The 22,716-nt window shown below is 36.6% G+C and overlaps 1 protein-coding gene across 2 annotated transcripts in view; it reads left to right on the forward strand.

Annotated features, from left to right (window-relative positions):
- EVI5 (ecotropic viral integration site 5) overlaps positions 1-22,716 on the forward strand; it is a 275,206-nt gene that overhangs the window by 211,958 nt on the left and 40,532 nt on the right. For both annotated transcript variants that reach the window (XM_030825042.1, XM_030825043.1), the window contains exon 19: positions 14,568-14,663. In XM_030825042.1, coding sequence (XP_030680902.1) covers positions 14,568-14,663 — 96 coding nt within the window. The remainder of the gene's footprint in view (positions 1-14,567; positions 14,664-22,716) is intronic.

Genomic DNA, 22,716 nt, shown 5'->3' on the forward strand with positions numbered 1-22,716 from the left:
AATTCGTATGTAAAAATCAGCCATTCAAAAGCCACTTCTGTACCAGACATTCTAGTAGGAATGCTGCTCTAAAAATTATTCAGTTACTTGCCTATCAGTATTTTGTATTTGACCTTTTTTCTCTACCCCTGTTAGCTATCTCTCTTGATAAATTTTATCAATATTCTTCTTAATAATTTTACTTATATTTTAGTAAAAATTTAAAAATAAAGTCATGTTAAATATGGAGACAATTCTTTGGACTTCATAGCACTGAAAGGTTAAATCTATAGGTTAGTCTGTTAAGAGGCAAAAAATTTAAAAATTATAACTACCAATACTTACGTTTAACATAAGGCAAAAAAATTTAAAAATTGTAACTGCCAATATTATGTTTAACTTTTAATGTACATATACAAAATATGTTAACTAATATACATATGTACACATGACATACATATGTGTATGACATGTATACATAATATGTTACATATGACTAAGGTAGAATACATGTCATATTTACCAGTGTCTTTTAGCACTGTTCCTATGTGTTCTGAGTCCTTCACTTCAGATATTTAAGTTTTAGTGCCCATGTCTTCTATACTTAATCCTTTGATTCACCCAACCCTTAAATATGCATTGTATTAGTTTACTCTGCTGCCTATTTGGTTTGGGAAAAAGGAATAAAAACAGTATTTTATTTGGAATAATGTTGGAATGGAAAATGTTTCTGTTTCAGCTTAGATAATATACAATCTACAGACTTGGACTCTTCAAAAAAATTAACAATATGATAAAAATTCTAAAAATGCATAAGGTCAGGCAAGGTGGCTGGGATTATGCCTGTAATCCCAGCACTTTGGGAGGCTGAAGTGGGTGGATCACTTGAAGTCAGGAGTTTGAGACCAGCCTGGCTAACATGGTGAAACCCTGTCTCTACTAAAAATAGAAAAATTAACCAAGTGTGGTGGTGCATGCCTGTACTTCCACCTACTCGCGAGGCATGAGAATCACTTGAACCCAGGAAGCAGAGGTTGCAGTGAACCAGGATCATGCCACTGCACTCTAGACTATGCAACAGGGTGAGACTCTGTCTCAAAAGAAAAAAAAAAAAAAAAGGCACAGGGACTCTTGTAGATTAAAAGAGGCTAAAGGGATATAATAACCAAATGTAACCGTGAACCTTGGTTTGATTATGGACAGTTATAAAATATTTTGGGTCATTTTGGGGAAATTTGAATAAGAACTGTCCAGTGATATTATGGACTTACTGTAAATTTAAGTGTTATGATGACATTTGGTTACATAGGGCAGTTCCTTATTCTTAGAGGATGCATGCTGAAATATATGGTAGTAAAATGTCATGACACCTGCAATTTACATTCCAATGGTTCAGGAAAAAAATCTGTGTGTGTGCACACATATATACACATAGAGAGCAAAAGAACGAAAGCCCACGTAGCAAAATGGTAATTGGTGAATATAGCTGAAGGGTATATGGGTATCATTGTACTATTATTTCTACTCTTCTATAGATTTGAAAACTTGAAAATTTCAAATCTTCTATAGATTTGAAAACTAAACTAGGGGATAATTTTGTAAGATGTAAAATAATGGACTCGATGTTTTTATATTTGCCTCCTAGTCTGGGGCACTTTCTACTACTTCAGTTATGCATCTGATACACTAACTAGGTGTTAACTGATTAAATGCTCAAAAAATAAAATCACAACTTGTAAGCCACCTGTCCAATTGTGTAGTGTATTTAAAAACCTATGGCTTGAAACACAGCTTTTAAAATCTGCCGTCTTCCTACCTAAGAAAGTTTCCAAGATAGGGTAAGTTATAACCAACATTAAAAACAAAGATTTTTTTTTTTTACCCAAACTCTTTTATTATTATTATTATTATTATTATTATTATTATTATTATACTTTAGGTTTTAGGGTGCATGTGCACAATGTGCAGGTTTGTTACATATGTATCCATGTGCCATGTTGTTTTGCTGCACCCATTAACTCGTCATTTAGCATTAGGTATATCTCCTAATGCTGTCCGTGTCAAAAAAAAAAAAAAAAAGAAAGAACTCTATACATAATTTATAAGGTCCTAAAAATGAATTTTTTTTTTTTATTATACTTTAGGGTTTTAGGGTACATGTGCACAACGTGCAGGTTTGTTACATATGTATCCATGTGCCATGTTGATTTCCTGCACCCATTAACTCGTCATTTAGCATTAGGTGTATCTCCTAATGCTGTCCCTCCCCCCTCCCCCCACCCCACATCAGTCCCCGGAGTGTGATGTTCCCCTTCCTGTGTCCATGAGTTCTCATTGTTCAGTTCCCACCTATGAGTGAGAACATGCGGTGTTTGGTTTTTTGTCCTTGCGATAGTTTACTGAGAATGATGTTTTCCAGTTTCATCCATGTCCCTACAAAGGACACGAACTCATCATTTTTTATGGCTGCGTAGTATTCCATGGTGTATATGTGCCACATTTTCTTAATCCAGTCTATCGTTGTTGGACATTTGGGTTGGTTCCAACTCTTTGCTGTTGTGAATAGTGCCGCAATAAACAAACGTGTGCATGTGTCTTTATAGCAGCATGATTTATAGTCCTTTGGGTATATACCCAGTAATGGGATGGCTGGGTCAAATGGTATTTCTAGTTCTAGATCCCTGAGGAATCGCCACACTGACTTCCACAATGGTTGAACTAGTTTACAGTCCCACCAACAGTGTAAAAGTGTTCCTATTTCTCCACATCCTCTCCAGCACCTGTTGTTTCCTGATTTTTGAATGATGGCCATTCTAACTGGTGTGAGATGGTATCTCACTGTGGTTTTGATTTGCATTTCTCTGATGGCCAGTGATGATGAGCATTTCTTCATGTGTTTTCTGGCTGCATAAATGTCTTCTTTTGAGAAGTGTCTGTTCATGTCCTCTGCCCACTTTTTGATGGGGTTGTTTGTTTTTTTCTTGTAAATTTGTTTGAGTTCATTATAGATTCTGGATATTAGCCCTTTGTCAGATGAGTAGGTTGCAAAAATTTTCTCCCATTCTGTAGGTTGCCTGTTAATTCTGATGATAGTTTCTTTTGCTGTGCAGAAGCTCTTTAGTTTAATGAGATCCCATTTGTCGATTTTGGCTTTTGTTGCCATTGCTTTTGGTGTTTTAGACATGAAGTCCTTGCCCACGCCTATGTCCTGAATGGTATTGCCTAGGTTTTCTTGTAGGATTTTAATGGTTTTAGGTCTAACATATAAGTCTTTAATCCATCTTGAATTAATTTTTGTATAAGGTGTAAGGAAGGGATCCAGTTGCAGCTTTCTACATATGGCTAGCCAGTTTTCCCAGCACCATTTATTAAATAGGGAATCCTTTCCCCATTTCTTGTTTTTGTCAGGTTTGTCAAAGATCAGATAGTTGTAGCTATGCGGCATCATTTCTGAGGGCTCTGTTCTGTTCCATTGATCTATGTCTCTGTTGTGGTACCAGTACCATGCTGTTTTGGTTACTGTAGCCTTGTAGTATAGTTTAAAGTCAGGTAGCGTGATGCCTCCAGCTTTGTTCTTTTGGCTTAGGATTGACTTGGCGATGCGGGCTCTTTTTTGGTTCCATATGAACTTTAAAGTAGTTTTTTCCAATTCTGTGAAGAAAGTCATTGGTAGCTTGATGGGGATGGCATTGAATCTATAAATTACCTTGGGCAGTATGGCCATTTTCACGATATTGATTCTTCCAACCCATGAGCATGGAATGTTCTTCCATTTGTTTGTATCCTCTTTGATTTCATTGAGCAGTGGTTTGTAGTTCTCCTTGAAGAGGTCCTTCACATCCCTTGTAAGTTGGATTCCTAGGTATTTTATTCTCTTTGAAGCAATTGTGAATGGGAGTTCACTCATGATTTGGCTCTCTGTTTGTCTGGTATTGGTGTACAAGAATGCTTGTGATTTTTGTACATTAATTTTGTATCCTGAGACTTCGCTGAAGTTGCTAATCAGCTTAAGGAGATTTTGGGCTGAGACAATGGGGTTTTCTAGATATACAATCATGTCATCTGCAAACGGGACAATTTGACTTCGTCTTTTCCTAATTGAATACCTTTTATTTCCTTCTCCTGCCTGATTGCTCTGGCCAGAACTTCCAGCACTATGTTGAACAGGAGTGGTGAGAGAGGGCATCCCTGTCTTGTGCCAGTTTTCAGTAACTAGGTGTTAACTGATTAAATGCTCAAAAAATAAAATCACAACTTGTAAGCCACCTGTCCAATTGTGTAGTGTATTTAAAAACCTATGGCTTGAAACACAGCTTTTAAAATCTGCCGTCTTCCTACCTAAGAAAGTTTCCAAGATAGGGTAAGTTATAACCAACATTAAAAACAAAGATTTTTTTTTTTACCCAAACTCTTTTATTATTATTATTATTATTATTATACTTTAGGTTTTAGGGTGCATGTGCACAATGTGCAGGTTTGTTACATATGTATCCATGTGCCATGTTGTTTTGCTGCACCCATTAACTCGTCATTTAGCATTAGGTATATCTCCTAATGCTGTCCGTGTCAAAAAAAAAAAAAAAAAAAGAAAGAACTCTATACATAATTTATAAGGTCCTAAAAATGAATTTTTAAAAAATCTTTGTTTTTGAACAATGAGAACTCAAAAACAAAGATTTTTTAAAAATTCATTTTTAGGACCTTATAAATTATGTATAGATTTCTTTCTTTCTTTTTTTTTTTTTTTTTTTTTTTGACACAGAGTCTCGCTCTGTTGCCCAGGCTGGAGTGCAGTGGCGCAATCTCGGCTCACTGCAAGCTCCACCTTCTGGGTTCACGCCATTCTCCTGCCTCAGCCTCCCGAGTAGCTGGGACTACAGGTGCCCACCACCACACCCGGCTAATTTTTTGTATTTTTTTAGTAGAGACGGGGTTTCATCATGGTCTCGATCTCCTGACCTCGTGATCCGCCCGCCTCAGCCTCCCAAAGTGCTGGGATTACAAGCGTGAGCCACCACGCCCGGCCCTATGTATAGATTTATTTATAAATAGTTTATTAAATGTTTTAAAATGTTACCCCACTATGTTTATGGAAAAACAAGTAAAAACAGGTTAAAAAACAAGAATGGACTCTTAAGCATACCCTTTACGACTTCTCTTTAAAAATGAGCCTGACTAAATGTATAGATTTAAACATGCTTGAGATCCACGTCTTTTCTTTCTCTTACCTCCCCAGAGTTTTTCAATATTATACACTACTAAACCCCACCTTTATCCCAAACACTTGCTCAAAGCAACTTGACATTCTATTCGTCTCAGTTTTGCTGCACTGTAACATGTTAAAACCATGCTGCTTAGAACTGTAGAGAAAACCTTTCTCATTTTCTCTTCAATCTCCTAGGCTGATGCACCATCACATTTAATTGTTCAACTTTTTAAGTGGTATGTTGTAGTGCAGCTGATACAGGTGAAAACGCCTCTGAATAAAATGCCCACTTTCTACTGTGACCATATACACATTGCACAAATACATATTCGCTTTTTATTTTCCTGTGGATTGCAGCATTTATTGATTTTTCAACAAACAGAATATGTGACACATCCTGGGCACATTCCATCTTGTCTTCATCCTTTCTCTAATTACAGCTCTCCATGATTGCAGGGATAAAACAAGTGAATGTGTGTGCGTAGGTCATTAACAAACAATCCCAGGTAATCGAACACCAGAATTACTGCTCTTAGTACCATATTCTTCTACACACTCTTATGTGTTATATTAGAAAACACAGCTGTTTTACTGTTACCTATATAATATATAGGTTAGAAAATAAGATTCATTATTTCCATATTTATTGCCATTTCTCTTTACAGATACAATGCTTTTGAGTGCTAAAAGAATTATTTTGCTGATCCCCAAATGTTTGGGTTTTCTTTGTTCCTTAGAATGATTATCTTAGTTTTCAATGATGGAAGTCATATATGTGGAATTTTCTCAGATCCTAAATATTTTATTTAGTTCCTCATCATATATTACCGAACTTTAAAATAATATTTTCTGCTTGAGAGCTGGGTTAACCAAGAAAGGGATTTGAGTTCAAAATTGAACCAACCTCTGTAGACAGGGAACTGACCAGCTGAAAACTAACATGGAAATGATGTGAAGTGAAACTGATAGCAGAATTGAAAGAAATTAATTTAAGGACCCTTGACAGTTTTCCTCTATTTTTTTTTTTAGATATATTCACTCTGGAAATGTGGAGACTATTTGTAAATAAGCGTGTGAGCCTTGGTCATGTACCACATTTACCATGGTGGGGGTAGTTAAAGGAAATATTTATCTCTTTGTTATATGTAAACCTATACTAAAAATCTGTAATGAGATTAAACTTACAATATTTGAGATCCTTAGGAAATAGAATAAAAGCATTTATTATTAGCATATACATAGAATTTTGAATTTATGTTTTAAAAAATAGTTAATTTTCAAAGTACACTTCAAATGTAGGTCACTGGCTGTGTCAGAATCACTCTTTGTGTAGCTTTCAAAATACACTGATTTTCAAGTCCTGTTCCTAGATATTTAGAATTAGGAGGTCGGGTGAGTTTCCTTAATCTGTATATTTATAAAACTCCTAAAGTGATACTTCTCTAATTATCTTTGGGGATCACTGTTTTAAATATTTTCTAGGGTATGTTGTTCATATTACTATATTCATTTCCTTAGCCATTTAAAAAATATTTATTAGGTAGTGTGTTTTTATTGCAGATAATAGAATATCCAGTTCAAACTGGCTTAAGTAATAAAGGGGATTTATTGGCTTATATAGCTAAAAAGTCTAGAAGTAGAATATGCTTCAGGAAAAGTTTGATTTGGGCTCCAACTTGCAACTAATCATGATTCTGAAGGCTCTGCTGTTTTTGTCATTTCTATCCTGAGGAGGTTTTCCTCATTATATTAAAATGACTAACAGATGAGCTTTATATTCATATATCATAGTGTCCAGAATAAGAAGCTGTACGCTATAATTATCAGCAAAAGTTATGAGTCACACTATTTGAACACCCCCTGAACCCATCACTGTACAAAACAGATGTGGTTATCCTGTTTGGTTTAGACTTGACCAGTCAGATCCTACCCATGGAGTTAGGGTGGGATCATTCCAATCCTATCACCACTACATAATGGGGGAGAGCAATTAGATCTTGAAGTAACAACCACAAAACCTACTGTAAAATATTAAAGGGATAAACTAACTGAGCCTACTCTAAAGTAATCTTTGGGGGACTTATATCTTTTCATGTATGTAAATAAAGTGCAGTGTAGACCAGTGTTTACTTTTTAGCAGATGATAGGAGGAAAGAGGGGATGAATTGTTCTTCATCAATAACTTTTCCTCCCAGTATTTTACTGTGAAAAATTTCAAACATAGGATTTGAGAGAATTGTACAGTGAACACCTATAAACCCACTATCTCCACTCTATTAATATTTTGATAAATTTGCTTTTTCTGTTGCTTTATCAGCTATTCATCTTCCATTGTAGGGATCTTATTTTTTAATGTACTTCAAAGTTACTTTGTTATACTTTACCCTAAACACTTAAATATGCATATCATTAACTGAGTTATTGATGGCCATTTGATTAAGAACCTCATACATACAAAGCTGTCTTGGCTTAAGGCCTTAATATGAATCAGATTAGTATGGACATTGTAATGGTAATTTCTAAAAGAATTGTTCAAAGATAGAGCCAAGAGTGAAATACGCATTTGCACCTTTTACACATGTTATGTTATGCCCTCTTTATAAAGTTTCATTTGTGGTATATGACAAAAGGTATGTATTTAAGGTCTCTTTAGTGAAAGTACAGAATACCAAAGTTGTTGATATGTTGGGCCTCTTTTTCTTTAAGTTTGTTACTTACCTAATTAGTTTTACTTAGGAAACCAGTTAACTGGCAATCTGTTGTTATCAGCTAGACCAAAAGAAAACCTCAAGAAAATGCAGGTTTCTGGTAAATTTATTAGTGTAGTTGACATTTTCCCACCTGCTTATCAGAAACAACCATGTGGACACTGTTTGAAAATAGAAAGCTATAAAAATACTTAGGAAAAGAATCTTAAACCTTAGATAATTGAATGAACTGTCCCAGAACTAAAATTAAATTGATATCCACTTAGAATATAGTAGTTCATTGCTATGTCTTTTGGTATTGTAAATATAGTTACCCTGTTTTAACTTTTAAAGAGGATCCTAAAAGGCTTTGAATTAACAAGTTTAAATGAGAGCATAAAATGTAGAACATAAAAATCACAGACTTTTGATAAATGGTTATTGATACATTTTAATTTATTAAATAGCATTTAGGACATCTCACTTTTTACGTCTGTTTTTGGAATGTCAACTATATTTCCTTAAGGCAGACTGTTGAATCAGAATATCCCATGCAGAGCTTTCTAACTGGTCTGTCACACTGGTGTGCCACTAATGTGTGACAAATAAGCTGAGATAGTAATTTTCTTGTCCAGGGGTTACTGCCATAGCCTGGAGCTGCTTAATCACCCTTTCTCTTTCCTCAGTTTATCTAGTGTGCCTTAAAAGTTGTTTGTTTTCTGAGTGTGTGTGAGTGTGTTTATGTATGCGTGCCTCACCACAGGAACAATGACTTAATGGTCATCATAGTCCAACTTTTTGTTTGTAAAAGTTTTGCGGAAGAAACCCAACATTAAGCTTTATTAAATTTTATTTAAATCTAAATAAGACAACTATATAATTGGATTTAATAAAAAACATAGTTTTCCTTTTTGAAATTCTTTTTTCCACAGTGAATAGAAGTTCAAGAAACACTTTTAAAGTTAAAAATATTCCATCTGTTTTATCATAAAGTTTCTTAGCTTCCCTGTTTTATCCATGTTTTTTGTTGTAAAATTTCTTAGCTTCCCTGTTTTTCATCAAATGCTGTCTTTCCTCCAAAGAAATCAAAGTGCTATTACAAAGTTTTTAGCTAAACTCTACTAAGACCCACCTTTGGAAAAAACATCTTTGGAGTCACTTGGTAGCTTTTGTATAACGAATTTAATGATTCTTGTTTTACCAGAATTTTTTTTCATTGCAAGTTTCTCTGGAGGAAAGAATTGGTATTAATTATTGTTACTAGTCATTCTACAGCCTTTCAAACCTAAAGTCTTTCTGCATTCTTGAACTTCTCTCTTACAATGTTAGAGTTTACCTTGGCCTTTGTCATCTTATTTGCCCTGAAAGTGTTATTTTATCCCACATATTATTGCTATGAGATGTCCAAAATCCTCAAGAACTTTACCTTTATTAAGGACCAGATTCAAAGATACTTTTCTCCAAGTTGGATTCCATATTGCAAACATCTAACCTTTTTATCTCATCCAGGTGGGTTTCTTCCTAGTAGTGGATTTCACTTTTCATCTAATCAACCAAGGGAGTGAGTATGACCAAAATTAGGCCCCCCTGCCCCCGATCCCGCCAAACAAACAAACAAACAAAACAACTAAAAGGACAGCTGAGCATATTTATCCAAATGGGTGATTCTTATCAAATTAGTCCCCCTTGGAAGTATATCAGTTTACTCACATGCTTACTCAGACACTTCTTATGTCACATATGGGATTTGGAGAATACCTCCTATGAGAATAATGATTTTGTTTCTTTTCTATGAATGAGCATTCTTCCTCATGTTTTTTTTTCCTTATTTGTACATTCTTCCTGTTTCACTCACTCTCTTATTCTCTGTTTGATGTCATCCTTTTCCACTTTGAGGGTATACAGACAGAACTGAGAATGGAGTAAGTCCAGAGCCAGGGAAAATCTTAGGGTGAGATAGTTATGAAACAGACTGAATTTTAATGGTGAGTTTATCTTTCTTATATTACTCTTTTGTAATCTGTATTTTTTTCTTTTTCTTTTTTCCTTTTTTTTTTGACAGGTTTTCGCTCTGTCTCCCAGGCTGGAGTTCAGTGACATGAACACAACTCACCGCAGCCTAAACCTCACAGACTCAAGCAATCCTCCCACCTTACCCTCCCTGGTAGCTGGGACCACAGGTGCCCATCACCATGCCCAGCTAATTTTTTTTTAATGTTTTTGTAGAGACAGGGTCTTGCCATGTTGCCCAGGCTGGTTTTGAACTCCTGGGCTCAAGCAGTCCTCCCACCTTGGCCTCTGAAAGTGCTAGGAATACAGTCATAAGCCACCACGCCCTGCCAGAAATTTATATTTAAACTGGTTTAAATAATAAAGAGACTTTATTGTTCCATGTAAATGCGAAAACAGGAAAGGCCTCAGAGATTATTTGATTAGGACTCTGACTTAGTATCTCTATTAGTTATTCTGTTAGTTCAGCCTTTTCTCTGGCAGTTGGGTCAAACTAATATTTCTAACCAAATTTTCAAAAGAATAATATATATTTTTCCTAAATATGGGCTTATGGCTAAAAAGCGTAAGGTGTATTTTGTATATATTTTAGAAGCCTAGCATATTTGGAATATAGTAATTGTTAAATAAGACAGTTTTGGCTTAGATAACTGTATCTGATATTAGTATGTGTAAATATGCAGTTATGCATTGCTTAACAACTAGAATATGTTCTGAGAAATTCATCCTTAGGCAATGTCATCAGTGTGTGAATCATAGAGTGTGCTTACACAAACCCAGATGGTATAGCCTGCTACTCACCTAGGCTATATGGTATAACCTATTTCTCCTAGGCTACAAACCTATACAACATGTTACTCTACTGAATACTGTAGGCAGTTGTAACGCAATGGTCAGAAGTTGTGTATCTAAACATAGAAGAGGTACAGTAAAAATATGATATAAAAGATTTAAAATGGTACACCTGTATAGAGCATGGTACCATGAATGGAGCTTGCAGGACTGAAAGTTGCTTTGGGTGAGTCAGTGAGTGAATGGCCTATGACATGACTGCACACTACTGTAGACTTTATAAACACAGTACAGTTAATCTATACTATAAATTTATTTTCTTAATTTTTCTTCCTTCAATAATAAATTAACCTTAGCTTAGTGTAACTTTTTCACTTTATAAACTTATTTTTTTTAACTTTTTGACTCTTGTAATAACACTTAGTTTAAATATATTGTATGGCTGTACAAAAATATCTTATTTCTCTATATCTTTATTCTATAAGCTATTTTTTTAACTCTTTAAACTTTTTTATTAAAAACTTAGGCACATGGCCGAGCACGGTGGCTCACGCCTGTAATCCCAGCACTTTAGGAGGCCAAGGTGGGCGGGCGGATCACTTGAGGCCAGAAGTTTGAGACCAGACTGGCCAATGTGGTGAAACCCCGTCTCTACTAAAAATACAAAGATTAGCCAGGCGTGGTGGTGTGCATCTGTAGTCCCAGCTACTCAGGAGGCTGAGGCATGAGAATCGCTTGAACTTGGGAGGTGGAGGTTGCAGTGAGCCGAGGTTGTGCCATTGCACTCCAGCCTGGACAGAGGGGCACTCTGCTTCAAAAAAAAAAAAAAAAGCAGGCACACACACATTATTCTCTGTTTACATAGGGTCAGGATCATCAGTATCACTGTCTTCTACCTCTACATCTTGTCCCACTGGAAGATCTTCAGGGGCAATAGTATTACACATGGAGGTGTCATCTCCTATGAGAACAATGCTTTCTTCTGGAATATCTCTTGTAGGACCAGGCTGAAGCTTACAGTTAATTTTTCTTGTATAAGTAAAAAGAGTACACTAAAATAATAATAAAAAAGTATAGTATGTTAAATACATAAATCTGTAACACAATCATTTATTATTGTCAGTTATTATCCACTGTGCATAATTGTATATGCCATACATTTATACAGCTGGTAGCACAGTAGATTTCTTTACACCAGCACCACCACAAACACATGAGTAATGTGTTTTACTATGACATTGTACAACTCCAATGTCACTAGGCATTACGAATTTCTTATTATAATCTTATGGGACCATCATCATGTATTCATTCCATCATTGACCAAAACATCATTATGTGGAACATGACTGCATAAGAAAAAATTTTTAAGCCTGTAGAAGCTGTAGTTGGGCTTTTATATCTATGCAAATATAAATTACACTAAACCACTTCAGCAGGCCATATTCTAGTAAAAGGTTTTTAAGACAGATTGTCAAAAGAAAGAGAACAAAGCAAAACAAACAAAAAACGGAGTTCATAGGAATAAGTCGATGAAAGGAGTTGAAGAACAAACTAAGGGTAGTTAGAGATGCAATTTGGGTAGGAAGGACAGTTAACACAGAACAGCAGTCTTGTTGGAAAGATGCTCGACTCTATAGGAGTACTACCCACTCTGTCGCTAGAACATTTCTTTTTTCTTTTGCCCGGGCTGGAATGCAGTGGCGCAATCTCAGCTCACTGCAACCTCTGCCTCCCAGGTTCAAGCGATTCTCCTGCCTTACAGGCACACGCTACCACGCCTGGCTAATCTTTTGTGTTTTTAGCAGAGACAGGGTTTCACCATGTTGGCCAGGCTGGTCTCAAATTCCTGACCTCAGGTGATCCACCTGCCTCGGCCTCCCGAAGTACTGGGAGTACAGGCATGAGCCACCGCGCCCAGCCTGTTGCTAGAACAGTTCTATTTGGTACTTCCTGCCAATGATATACAGTAGTAGTATACAGTATGTAGGATGAAGTTGGGGGGTAGAGTTGACTTCAGTCAGAGGACTAAGTCAGAGGATGTTCAAGGTCCCTTCTGACTGTGATTTTAAAGATAGGAGGAATCTCCACATTGACAAATGCTTTTCACAGCAACCCATTTCTCTCAAGGTAATTGTAAGACATGTTTTAAACCTGCTTTTAAAAAAAAACCTGTAAATACTTGGATATTACTAAGGTAACTTTTACAGGGATTTCAAAGCTCTCTAAAGTCAGAATGTGTATCTTTCTGCTCCATATGTACTTATATTGAATGATCTTCAAGTTGTATTACTGAGAGATAATAGCAAAGTACAGAGTAGCACACATAGTGTCTGTAGTATGGATAAACGTGTGCATGTATTCATGTGTGTTTGATTATATATGTGTAAAATATCATGGAAAGACTACACCAAAAAACTGTTAACAATGGTTGTCTCCATGGAAGGAAACTGGGCGATTGGCAACTGTTAAAAGTAAGCCCATACTCTTTTGGTATCAGGAGTTACTCAGTAGTTTCAGTAGATGGCTCCGGATCAGAGCTGCTTAACATTTTAAGCATCAACACATGGCTTCCTAATTATAAATAATCTGGAGACATCAAAAACAATTCTACTTTCACTGTTTAATAAGCTCTTTATCTAGGCCAGTCATGGTGGCTCATGCCTATAATCTCAGCACTTGGGGAGACCGAAGTGGGCGAATCACCTGAGGTCAGGAGTTCGAAACCAGCCTGGCCAACATGGTGAAACCCCGTCTCTACTAAAAATACAAAAATTAGCCAGACGCAGTGCTGGGCGCCTGTAATCCCAACTACTCAGGAGGCTGAGGCAGGAGAATTGCTTGAACCCAAGAGGCAGAGGTTGCAATGAGCCAAAATTGCGCCATTGCACTCCAGCCTGGGTGACAGCGAGAGTCCATCTCAAAAAAAAAAAAAAAAAAAAAAAAAAAAATCTTTATCTGAAAAATAATTTATGTTTGTTTTCAGGTGGTATAAGAAAAAGTGCCTCTCTTTACCCATCTGTATCCCTAGAAAATAGTCCCAATGCTCACCTGAAACAAACTCTTAGGATCAGAAGCAGCTTTTAATCAGCTGTATCTAGGACACATCGAGAGCTAATTAAACAGAGGAGACTCAAAGTTGTCCTCCCCTTTTTAGAGAGATTTGGACAACCTTTTTTCCCCCCTTTTCTGTTCCCTAAGCAAAAGCAGATTCCCAAGAATGAAAGAATATGGGAAGCTTGCCATCTTCTTGACTAAGTGTTGAATCCCTTACGGTATGAATAGAGAATCATCTGCCCTCAAAATAACTAGATAAATTACTTTGAAATTCTAGGGTAATTTTTTCATCAGTAGATCCATTCAATTACTGATTTCTGAGACTCATTCAAAAGATATATTTTATAAATTGTATTTATTGTAAACAACCTTTATTAAGCATTTTTAAAGAAATAATCACACCTGAGGTCAGAAGTTTGAGACCAGCCTGACCAACGTGGAGAAACCTTGTCTCTACTAAAAATACAAAATTAGCCAGGCATGGTGGCATCTGCCGGTTAATCCCAGCTACTCTAGAGGCTGAGGCAAGAGAATTGCTTGAACCCGGGAGGCAGAGGTTGCGGTGTACCGAGATGGCACCGTTGCACTCCATCCAGCCTGGGCAACAAGAGCGAAACTCTGTCTCTAAATAAATAAATTAAATAAATAAATAAATAAATAAATAAAAGCATAGTTCACTATGAATTGTTTGTCAGAGGTAGTTTGAGAATGGATTTGTTCAGAATTCAGGTGATTAAAGGGTATGTGCCTATGCTTTTCCTATACCTTGAAATATTTGAGTACATGCTGTGAAAAATTGCCTCTTGTTTTTGCTTTGTTGTTTTGCCACAAAACAGAAAGAAGAAGGAAAGCTTCAAGGACAGCTTAACAAGTCTGATTCTAACCAGTATATTAGGGAACTGAAAGATCAGATAGCAGAGCTGAATCATGAGGTAAGTGATAAATTTTGATCTTCACATATTTCTTTCTTCCTTCCTCTGTATTGTAACAACACTTTATTACTGGTTATAAGACTGACACTTTCATGCTGAATATCTTCTGTGAATTATTGGTTATAATTAATAACATTTTTGACAATTGTCTTTTTAGCAAGGATCTTCTGTTCTAATATTGGGGATTTATTTCCCCTTAACCTCATTAGCATGAGCTGGAATGATCAGTTAATATTTTCATGGCAAATTTTTTTTATTGTGGTGTAAAAACTCTTGATAGTTTGCATAGATGTCAAAGTTACTTTAACTAAACTAAAATTTTGCTTATACCTATAGAATAGATTTGTGGTATTTACCGTTGCATGCAGAGGGAAGTCTTTTTACTCTTGTCTTCTTTTACCCCTCATGGTGGTATTACTGAGATTGCAAAAAAGGATACTTGCCTAATATCAGTTAACAGATTTCTTAGTATCTGAATGCTTTTTAAACTGGCAGTACCTTGAATCTGTGAGATTCAACTCACAAAATTTTCAGTTTTACTAAGTACTATACTGAGTAATTTAAAGTATTTAAACTAATATGTTTTGATTAGAGAGATATGTTAATCTGGCTCAAGGTCAATTTTCTTATCCTTTATTATTTTCTATTTTAATGATAATACTTGGCTAAACACTAATGGAATTGTTATTTCTTGTTTTGAATTATTTATAAAATAATGTTTATTCACAGTGATGAGATTTGAGAGGGTAGTATAACCTTCATTTGTTTAAAAAGAAGAAGAAAGAGAAATTTTGACCGCTAAATGAATTTAAACCTCAAAGGAAAAAGTTTAGACATTACCCTTTCCTGGTATTACACCCTTCAGTTAAAGTCTGTATGTTTTGGGTAGTACCTCCTGGAAGTAGTCAGTCTAAGAGTTAATTCTAAATGAAGAAGAAACAAAACAAACAAAAACAGTAAATCTTAGATGTGGCTCAGTTTAATTTGTTTTGAAATTTGGGGGATTGAGAATTAAGGAAATTTGCAACTGCTACAAAATAATAAACTACAATTTTGGGAGAAAAAGGGAAGAAAAAAACTGTAGAAATATAATATGGAAGCATGAATAAGACCATTATAAAAACGCTTACCATCAAAATATTTCTTTCCTATAAGTGAGCCTCAGATTTGGCTCTAAGGCTTTTAGCAGCCAACACAAAAGAAAACCTGGTCACTTAAACATTTCAGAGTGTATATGATGAAAACAGACCAATTAGCTAGAAGAGCCACATCTATTCCTGATACTAAGATTAAATAACAAGTTCTCCATTGCTTCCTCACAAAGGAGACCTAGTGTGAGTTCCCTGGTTATTATCCTTAACATTTGAATGGCATGAATCTGGGAGGCGGAGCTTGCAGTGAGCAGAGATCGCGCCACTGCACTCCAGCCTGGCTGACAGAGCGAGACTCCGTCTAAAAAAAAAAAAATTATAATAAATACACACAAATAGTAAAGATTATATGTAAGATCCTGAATCCCTCAAATGTTATCATGGCTGAAAATTAATATTTACAAAATGATCACACTCATGTAGGTACTACCTAGGTCCAGGAGATAGACCCCAGAGCCCTGTTCATACTCTTTCAACCCATACTCTCTCCCTTCTAACCAAAGGTAACCATGATCTCAGACTTCTAATACAGTAGTTTAACTTTTTGAACTTTATATAAATGGCTTCTTGCAGTATATATTCTTTTGTGTCTTGCTTCTTTTGCTCAACATTGTGAGATTTTACTTTGTCATTTTAAAATGTAGCTGTAGGTTGGTCATTTTCATCACTGTATAATTTTCCTTTGTATAAATATACCATGATTTATTCATCTACTGTGTTGGTGAACATTTGGATTATTTCCAGTTGGTCTATTAAGAACATTGCTTTAAGTGATTTATGCCAGTTTATACTGTCTATAAGCAGTGAAGAAAGTTCTTACTGTTCTACATCCTCATCAACATGTGAAATTGTCAGTCTTTCTTATTTTAGCCATTCTGTGACTATGAAGAGATTTCTCATTATGGTTTTAATGTGCATTTCTTTGATTATTAATGAGATTAAGTACTTTTCCCCCAGTATATAGAACAATGTTGGCATGTAGTAGGTACTTTGTGAAAATGTTTCTAATGAAAAAATGATGTTTGTGAAAGGTTTTGCAGATGAGGTCACATATAAGTTGTATGGAAATGCCAAGAAGCTTTTTTTTTTTTTTTGAGATGGAGTCTTGCTCTGTCTCCCAGGCTGGAGTGCAGTGGCGCGATCTCAGCTCACTGCAACCTCTGCCTCCCGGGTTCAAGCAATTCTCCTGCCTCAGCCTCCCGAGTAGCTAGGGTTATAGGCACACACCACCATGCCTGGCTAATTTTTGTATTTTTTTTTAGTAGAGACGGAGTTTCACCATGTTGACCAGGCTGGTCTCGAACTCCTAACCTTGTGATCTGCCCGCCTCAGCCTCCCAAAGTGCTGGGATTACAGGCGTGAGCCACTGTGCCCAGCCAGAATTCTCTTAATATGTGAAAATCAGTGGAAAGAGCATTCCAGACAGAAGAAACAACTAGCCCAAAGACCCTAGAAGAAAATGAAATGGTCATTTTGAGAAACAATACTAGTGTGGCTGGAGTATAGTGAAGGGTAGGAAAAATGATGTAAGATAAAATTAGAGAGGCAAGTGAGGTCAGATTGCAATTAGTCCTCTGTTGTATTCATGGATTTTGCATCAGTGGATTCAACCAACCATGGATCAAAAATATTTTTAAAAGACTATTGCATCTGTATCTGTACTGAACATCTACAAATTTTTTTCCTTATCATTATTCCCTAAACAATACGGTATAACAGTTTATATTGCATTAACATTGTATTAGGTATTACAAGTTATCTAGAGATGAAGTATACAGGAAGTCAGGCATAGGTTATATGCAAATATGCCATTTGATATCAGGGACTTGAGCATCCATGGGTTTTAGTATCCTTGGGACATCCTGGACCCATTCTCCTACAGATACCGAGGGACAACTGTATAGTACTTTGTAAACCAGGGTGTATAGTGGAAAGCCTTTGGATGTTTGTTGTTGTTAGGGGTTTTTTTGGTTGGGGTTGTTCGGGTTTTTTGTTTTATTTTGTTTTGCTTTTTTTTTTTTCTTTTTTTTTAAGAGATGGAGGTCTCACTATGTTGCTCAGGCTGGCCTCTGACTCCTGGGCTCAAGTGATCCTTCCACCTAACTTCCTGAGTAGCTGGGACTACAGGGCTGCACCACCATGCCTGCCTTCTTTGGATAGTTTCATACAGAAAATTTTATGATTTCATTTGCTCTGCCTGCTGTACAGTGAACTGATTGTAGAAGAGAAAGAGTGAGAACAGGGAAATTCATCAGGAGTCTGTTACTATGATCCGGATAAGATCAAACATGGCTTAGAAGGATGGAAGAAGTGGAAATGTAATGTGGCTGTGTTAGAAGTATGTTTATCTCATAACGAAAAACATTCATTGGCTCCAGAGAGTTTTGGCTTGAGTAATTGAGTGAATGGTTGGTTGGTGCCATTGACCAGCATAGAGAAAGGTAAACAAGAGCTCTATTTTTATGCTAAGGTTTGTAGTAAGGTTGAGATTCCTTACTACAACTGAAGATACCAGATAGGCAGTGGATATGTGAGTCTGAAATTCTGAAGAGAGGTCAGGGCTAAAAATAGGTGTAGCCATCACTGGCATATAAATGGCATTCATATATAAAGAGAAGGGTGTCCAGGAGCAAGTTCTAAAGTTCTCCCAAGCTTTAGGGTCAAGAGAGCCAGGAGAGGACCAAAACCAGCAGGGAAATAGGTGGGAAACTGGAGAGTATGAAGACACAGGAGTCCCAGAAGGAGGAAGGGATCATTTCAGCGTAGTTATTTAAATTAGATTTTAAACTTCCCTGATCCTTCTGAAGAATAAACTTACTAAGACAGATTTCTTGGCCAGACACTGAGGCTCACGCCTATAATCCCAGCACTTTGCGGGGCTGAAGCAGGTGGATCACTTGAGGTCAGGAGTTTGACACTAGCCTGGCCAACATGGAGAAACCCTGTCTCTACAAAAAAAAAAAAAAAAAAAAAAAAAAAAAAAAAAAAATATATATATATATATATACAAAAATTAGCTGGGCGTGGTGGTGCGTGCCTGTAGTCCCAGCTACTTGGGAAGCTGAGGTGGGAGGATTGCTTGAGCCTGGGAACCAGAGGTTGCAGTGAGCAGAGATCACACCACTGCGCTCCAGGCTGGGCGACACAGTGAGACCCTGTCTCAAGAAAAAAAAAAAAAGATTTCTTCGGAATTTTTTATGATTTGTCAGAGAACAATGGATGATTTAAGAAAGAACTTGAAAGGAGAAATGTTCTATCACTAAATAGTACTGACTGAAACACCCTTCCTGAAGAAATTAGAGAAATAGCCTGGCATGGTGGCTCGTGCCTGTTATCCCAGCACTCTGAGAGGCTGAGGCAGGCAGATCATCTAAGGTCAGGAGTTTGAGACTAGCCTGGCCAACATGGCTAAAGCCCATCTCTACTAAAAATAAATAAATAAAAAATACAAAAATTAGCAGGACATGGTGGTGCACGCCTGTAACCCCAGCTACTCAGGAAGCTGAAGCACGAGAATGGCTTAAACCTGGGAGGCAGAGGTTGCAGTGAGCCAGGATCTCACCACTGCACTCCAGCCTGGGCCACAGAGACTCTGTCTCAAAAAAAAAAAAAAAAAAAAAGAAAAAAGAGAAATGTAAGCTATTTCAAGACAAAGCTGGAAAAAAAAAAAAGAACTATTTTGGTGTGCTATAAACAAAATAAAAGTCAGGCAGGTAAAACCAACTTACTTTCTAGGAATAATCATTGTATTGGTTTCTACTACCCAGAAGGTCTTCTGTCATCCTGTCTTTTTTGTTGGGAAGGCAATTTTTCTAAGTTAAATTACGTGTCACAGGAATCTTTTTTTAAGTAGGTGATTAGGAATTTGAGTAAATAAAAAGAAATCTAAATAAAGCCCTTACTGAAGTTTGACTTAGAAAATGTTTATATAGACAGGAATGGTAGTGTGGGCCTTGTAGTTCTAGTTACTTGGGAGACTGAGGCAGGAGGATTGCTCTCAACCCAGGAGTTTGAGGTTGCAGTGAGCTAAGATCATGCCACTGCACTCCAGCCTAGGTGACAGTGAGACCCTAACTCTAAAAAAAAAATAAAAGTGTAAGAAAAAAATTAAGTGAATATTCCCTAAGTTTTTAAATTCTGATTATCTGCTTATATAAACCTGAGCTATGGATTTAATTAAATATATATCAAAAAGTATTTTTAATGTCCTAGATGTTCTTAATGTAGTTTTTAATACATATACTCATTTTGTTACTAAACTGGAATTTTTGAAATAAGGAACTTTAACAATCAGATCACAATACATTAAGTCCTCACTTAACATTGTCAATAGGTTCTTGGAAACTGAGACTTCAGAGTGAAAGACATATAACATGTCCATGAATAATGTCATTTTGTTTATAATGATGAGGGGAAAAATTTGGTTTCTTTATATGTCATCTCACTTAAAATGACAGTTTCCAAGAACCTATAGAAAACTTTAAGTGAGAACTTACTATATGTCCTCTTATATTTCTTTGGATTTTTTTTTTCCTTATTCTTGTATTTTTCTATTTAAAGCAGTGGCTCACGCCTGTAATCCCAACACTTTGGGAGGCCGAGGCGGGTGAATCACAAGGTCAGGAGTTTGAGACCAGGCCGGCCAACATGGTGAAACCCCGTCTCTACTAAAAATACAAAAATTAGCCAGGCGTGGTGGTATGCACCTATAATCTCAGCTACTGGGGAGGCTGTGGCAGGAGAATTGCTTGAACCCAGGGAGGCGGAGGTTGCAGTGAGCCAAGATCACACCACTGCACTCCAGGTAGGGCGACAGAACAAGACTTCATCTCAAAAAAAAAAAAAAAAAGTGGTTAATAAGATCTTTTTAAGGCTCATTCAGCACTGCTCTTCATCTAGGGATTAAAACTAAAATACTAAAGGTAGAAAAGAACTTAGTCATCTGGTTCTGTAGTTGTTGGCAGCTATTTTTTTTTCTTTATTTCATACTGAATGATACTGTTTTTTGGTTTATTTAACTTCATGCTTATTCCTTTTTTTTTTTTTTTTTTTTTGAAACAAGAGTTTCACTCTGTCACCCAGGCTGGATTGCAGTGGCACAGTCTCGGCTCACTGCAACTTCCGACTCCTAGGTTCGAGTGATTCTCCTGCCTCAGCCTCCTAAGTAGCTGGGGCTACAGGCACATGCCGCCACACCTGGTTAATTTTTTGTATTTTAGCAGACACAGGGTTTCACCGTGTTGCCCAGGCTGGTCTTGAACTCCTGAGCTCAGGCAGTCTGCGCCCCTCGGCTTCCTAAAATGCTAGAATTACAAGCATGAGCCACCACGCCCAGCCATGTTTATTCTTATTTCTATTTCTACCAGTCTTTATTTCCTTTTAGGTAACACAAAGCTCCAAGTATGTTATCTAGTTTACAGAGTGGTACTCAAGAAGAGAATTGACATTCTTACTGTAAAACTTCATTGACAACAATAGTCTACTTCTAGAAACAGAAATAAGAATTAAAAACAGTGCTATCTATTTGTACTGGTGAGTGAATTTTAACTTTTAAGAAAATTTTAATGTTTAAGAAAAACTTCAGTGTTTGGAGTTACAAGCTATCCTGCGTATTTTTATAATAGAAAGTATTAGTTTTCCCAGTGTGGCAGCTTCTTAATAAAAGAAATTATTCCCTTAAATTTGTTCTTTCTCTAATTAGAGCAGTGTAAAGTATCATGCAGAAGTTTCAGGATCTCATACAACCAAGTAAATAGGGTTTTTATCCCCCTACCCAGAAGGTTCCATGTAAATAATGAAAGATTGTATTTGCCATTCTGTGAAAATTGCTTTAAGCCCGTCAAATGAGTACACTGCTTTTTAATCTTACAGCCTCCACTTATATTTTAAAAACCCATTCTTTTCTTTCTTTTTTCTGGAGACAAGGTCTTGCTCTGTGGCCCAGCTGGAGTGCAATGGTGCCATCACCGCTCACTGCAGCCTCAACCTGCTGAGCTCAAGTGATCCTCCAACCTCAGCCTCCTGAGTAGCTGGGACTACAGGTGTGCAAGAGGGCACCTGGGTTTGTTTGTTTGTTTTTGTTTTTGTTTTTGTAGAGACAGGGTCTCACTGTGTTGCCCAGGCTGGTCTGGAACTCCTGGGCTCAAGGGATCTCCCTGTCTTGGCCTCTGAAAGTGCTGGGATTACAGGCATCAATTACTGTGCCCAGCAAAAACTCATTCTTAATGACTTCTTTAAATGAGTAGCTATTACTCCTTTTCCTCTTATATGTTCTGTTTTATCTTGGATAAGCAGTTTATCTTATTTGAAGTCCATTTTAGAAATTATTGTGCAGATTTTTATATTTGGAACAATAGCGCTATGTAAAATACTTAAAGCTGAGATTTAAGAATCATATTTTTTAAACCAGAAGTGTACTTAAAATTTATCTTGTTTTTCATTTGATAAATGAGGAAGCTGAGGCCCTGGTTAAGGGACTTACCCACAGTTACAAAGCTAGTTCGTAGCTGAGATGGAACTCATGCCTGGGCATTCTGTCTTCTGATCTACTGCATCCCACTACCCTACCGTGATGCTGCTGGCCCATTTAATGGTGACATATTAAACATAGTAGGAGTTCTGTAAGCATTTGTTTAATTGAATTAAATTGAATTGCTTCTCTCAGATGAGAACCTAACATCTAGTTAGTAAAAATCTACTCATAGCTCATATTCTTTATTTTTCTTTCTGCAGCAGCTTCTGCACTTCTATCTAAGACTGCAGAATTTGTCCAACTTGACATTCAGATTCTGCTTCAATTTCCATTTGGTGCTACTAGCATTGTAGCTTTTAAATATTTGATGACTTTCTGAAAACAGGAAACTGAGATTTCCTAGCCATATTTGATGTTTTGAGAAACACAG

Source organism: Nomascus leucogenys, chromosome 12, assembly GCF_006542625.1.
Source record: "Nomascus leucogenys isolate Asia chromosome 12, Asia_NLE_v1, whole genome shotgun sequence".
NCBI classification, from domain to species: Eukaryota; Metazoa; Chordata; class Mammalia; order Primates; family Hylobatidae; genus Nomascus; species Nomascus leucogenys.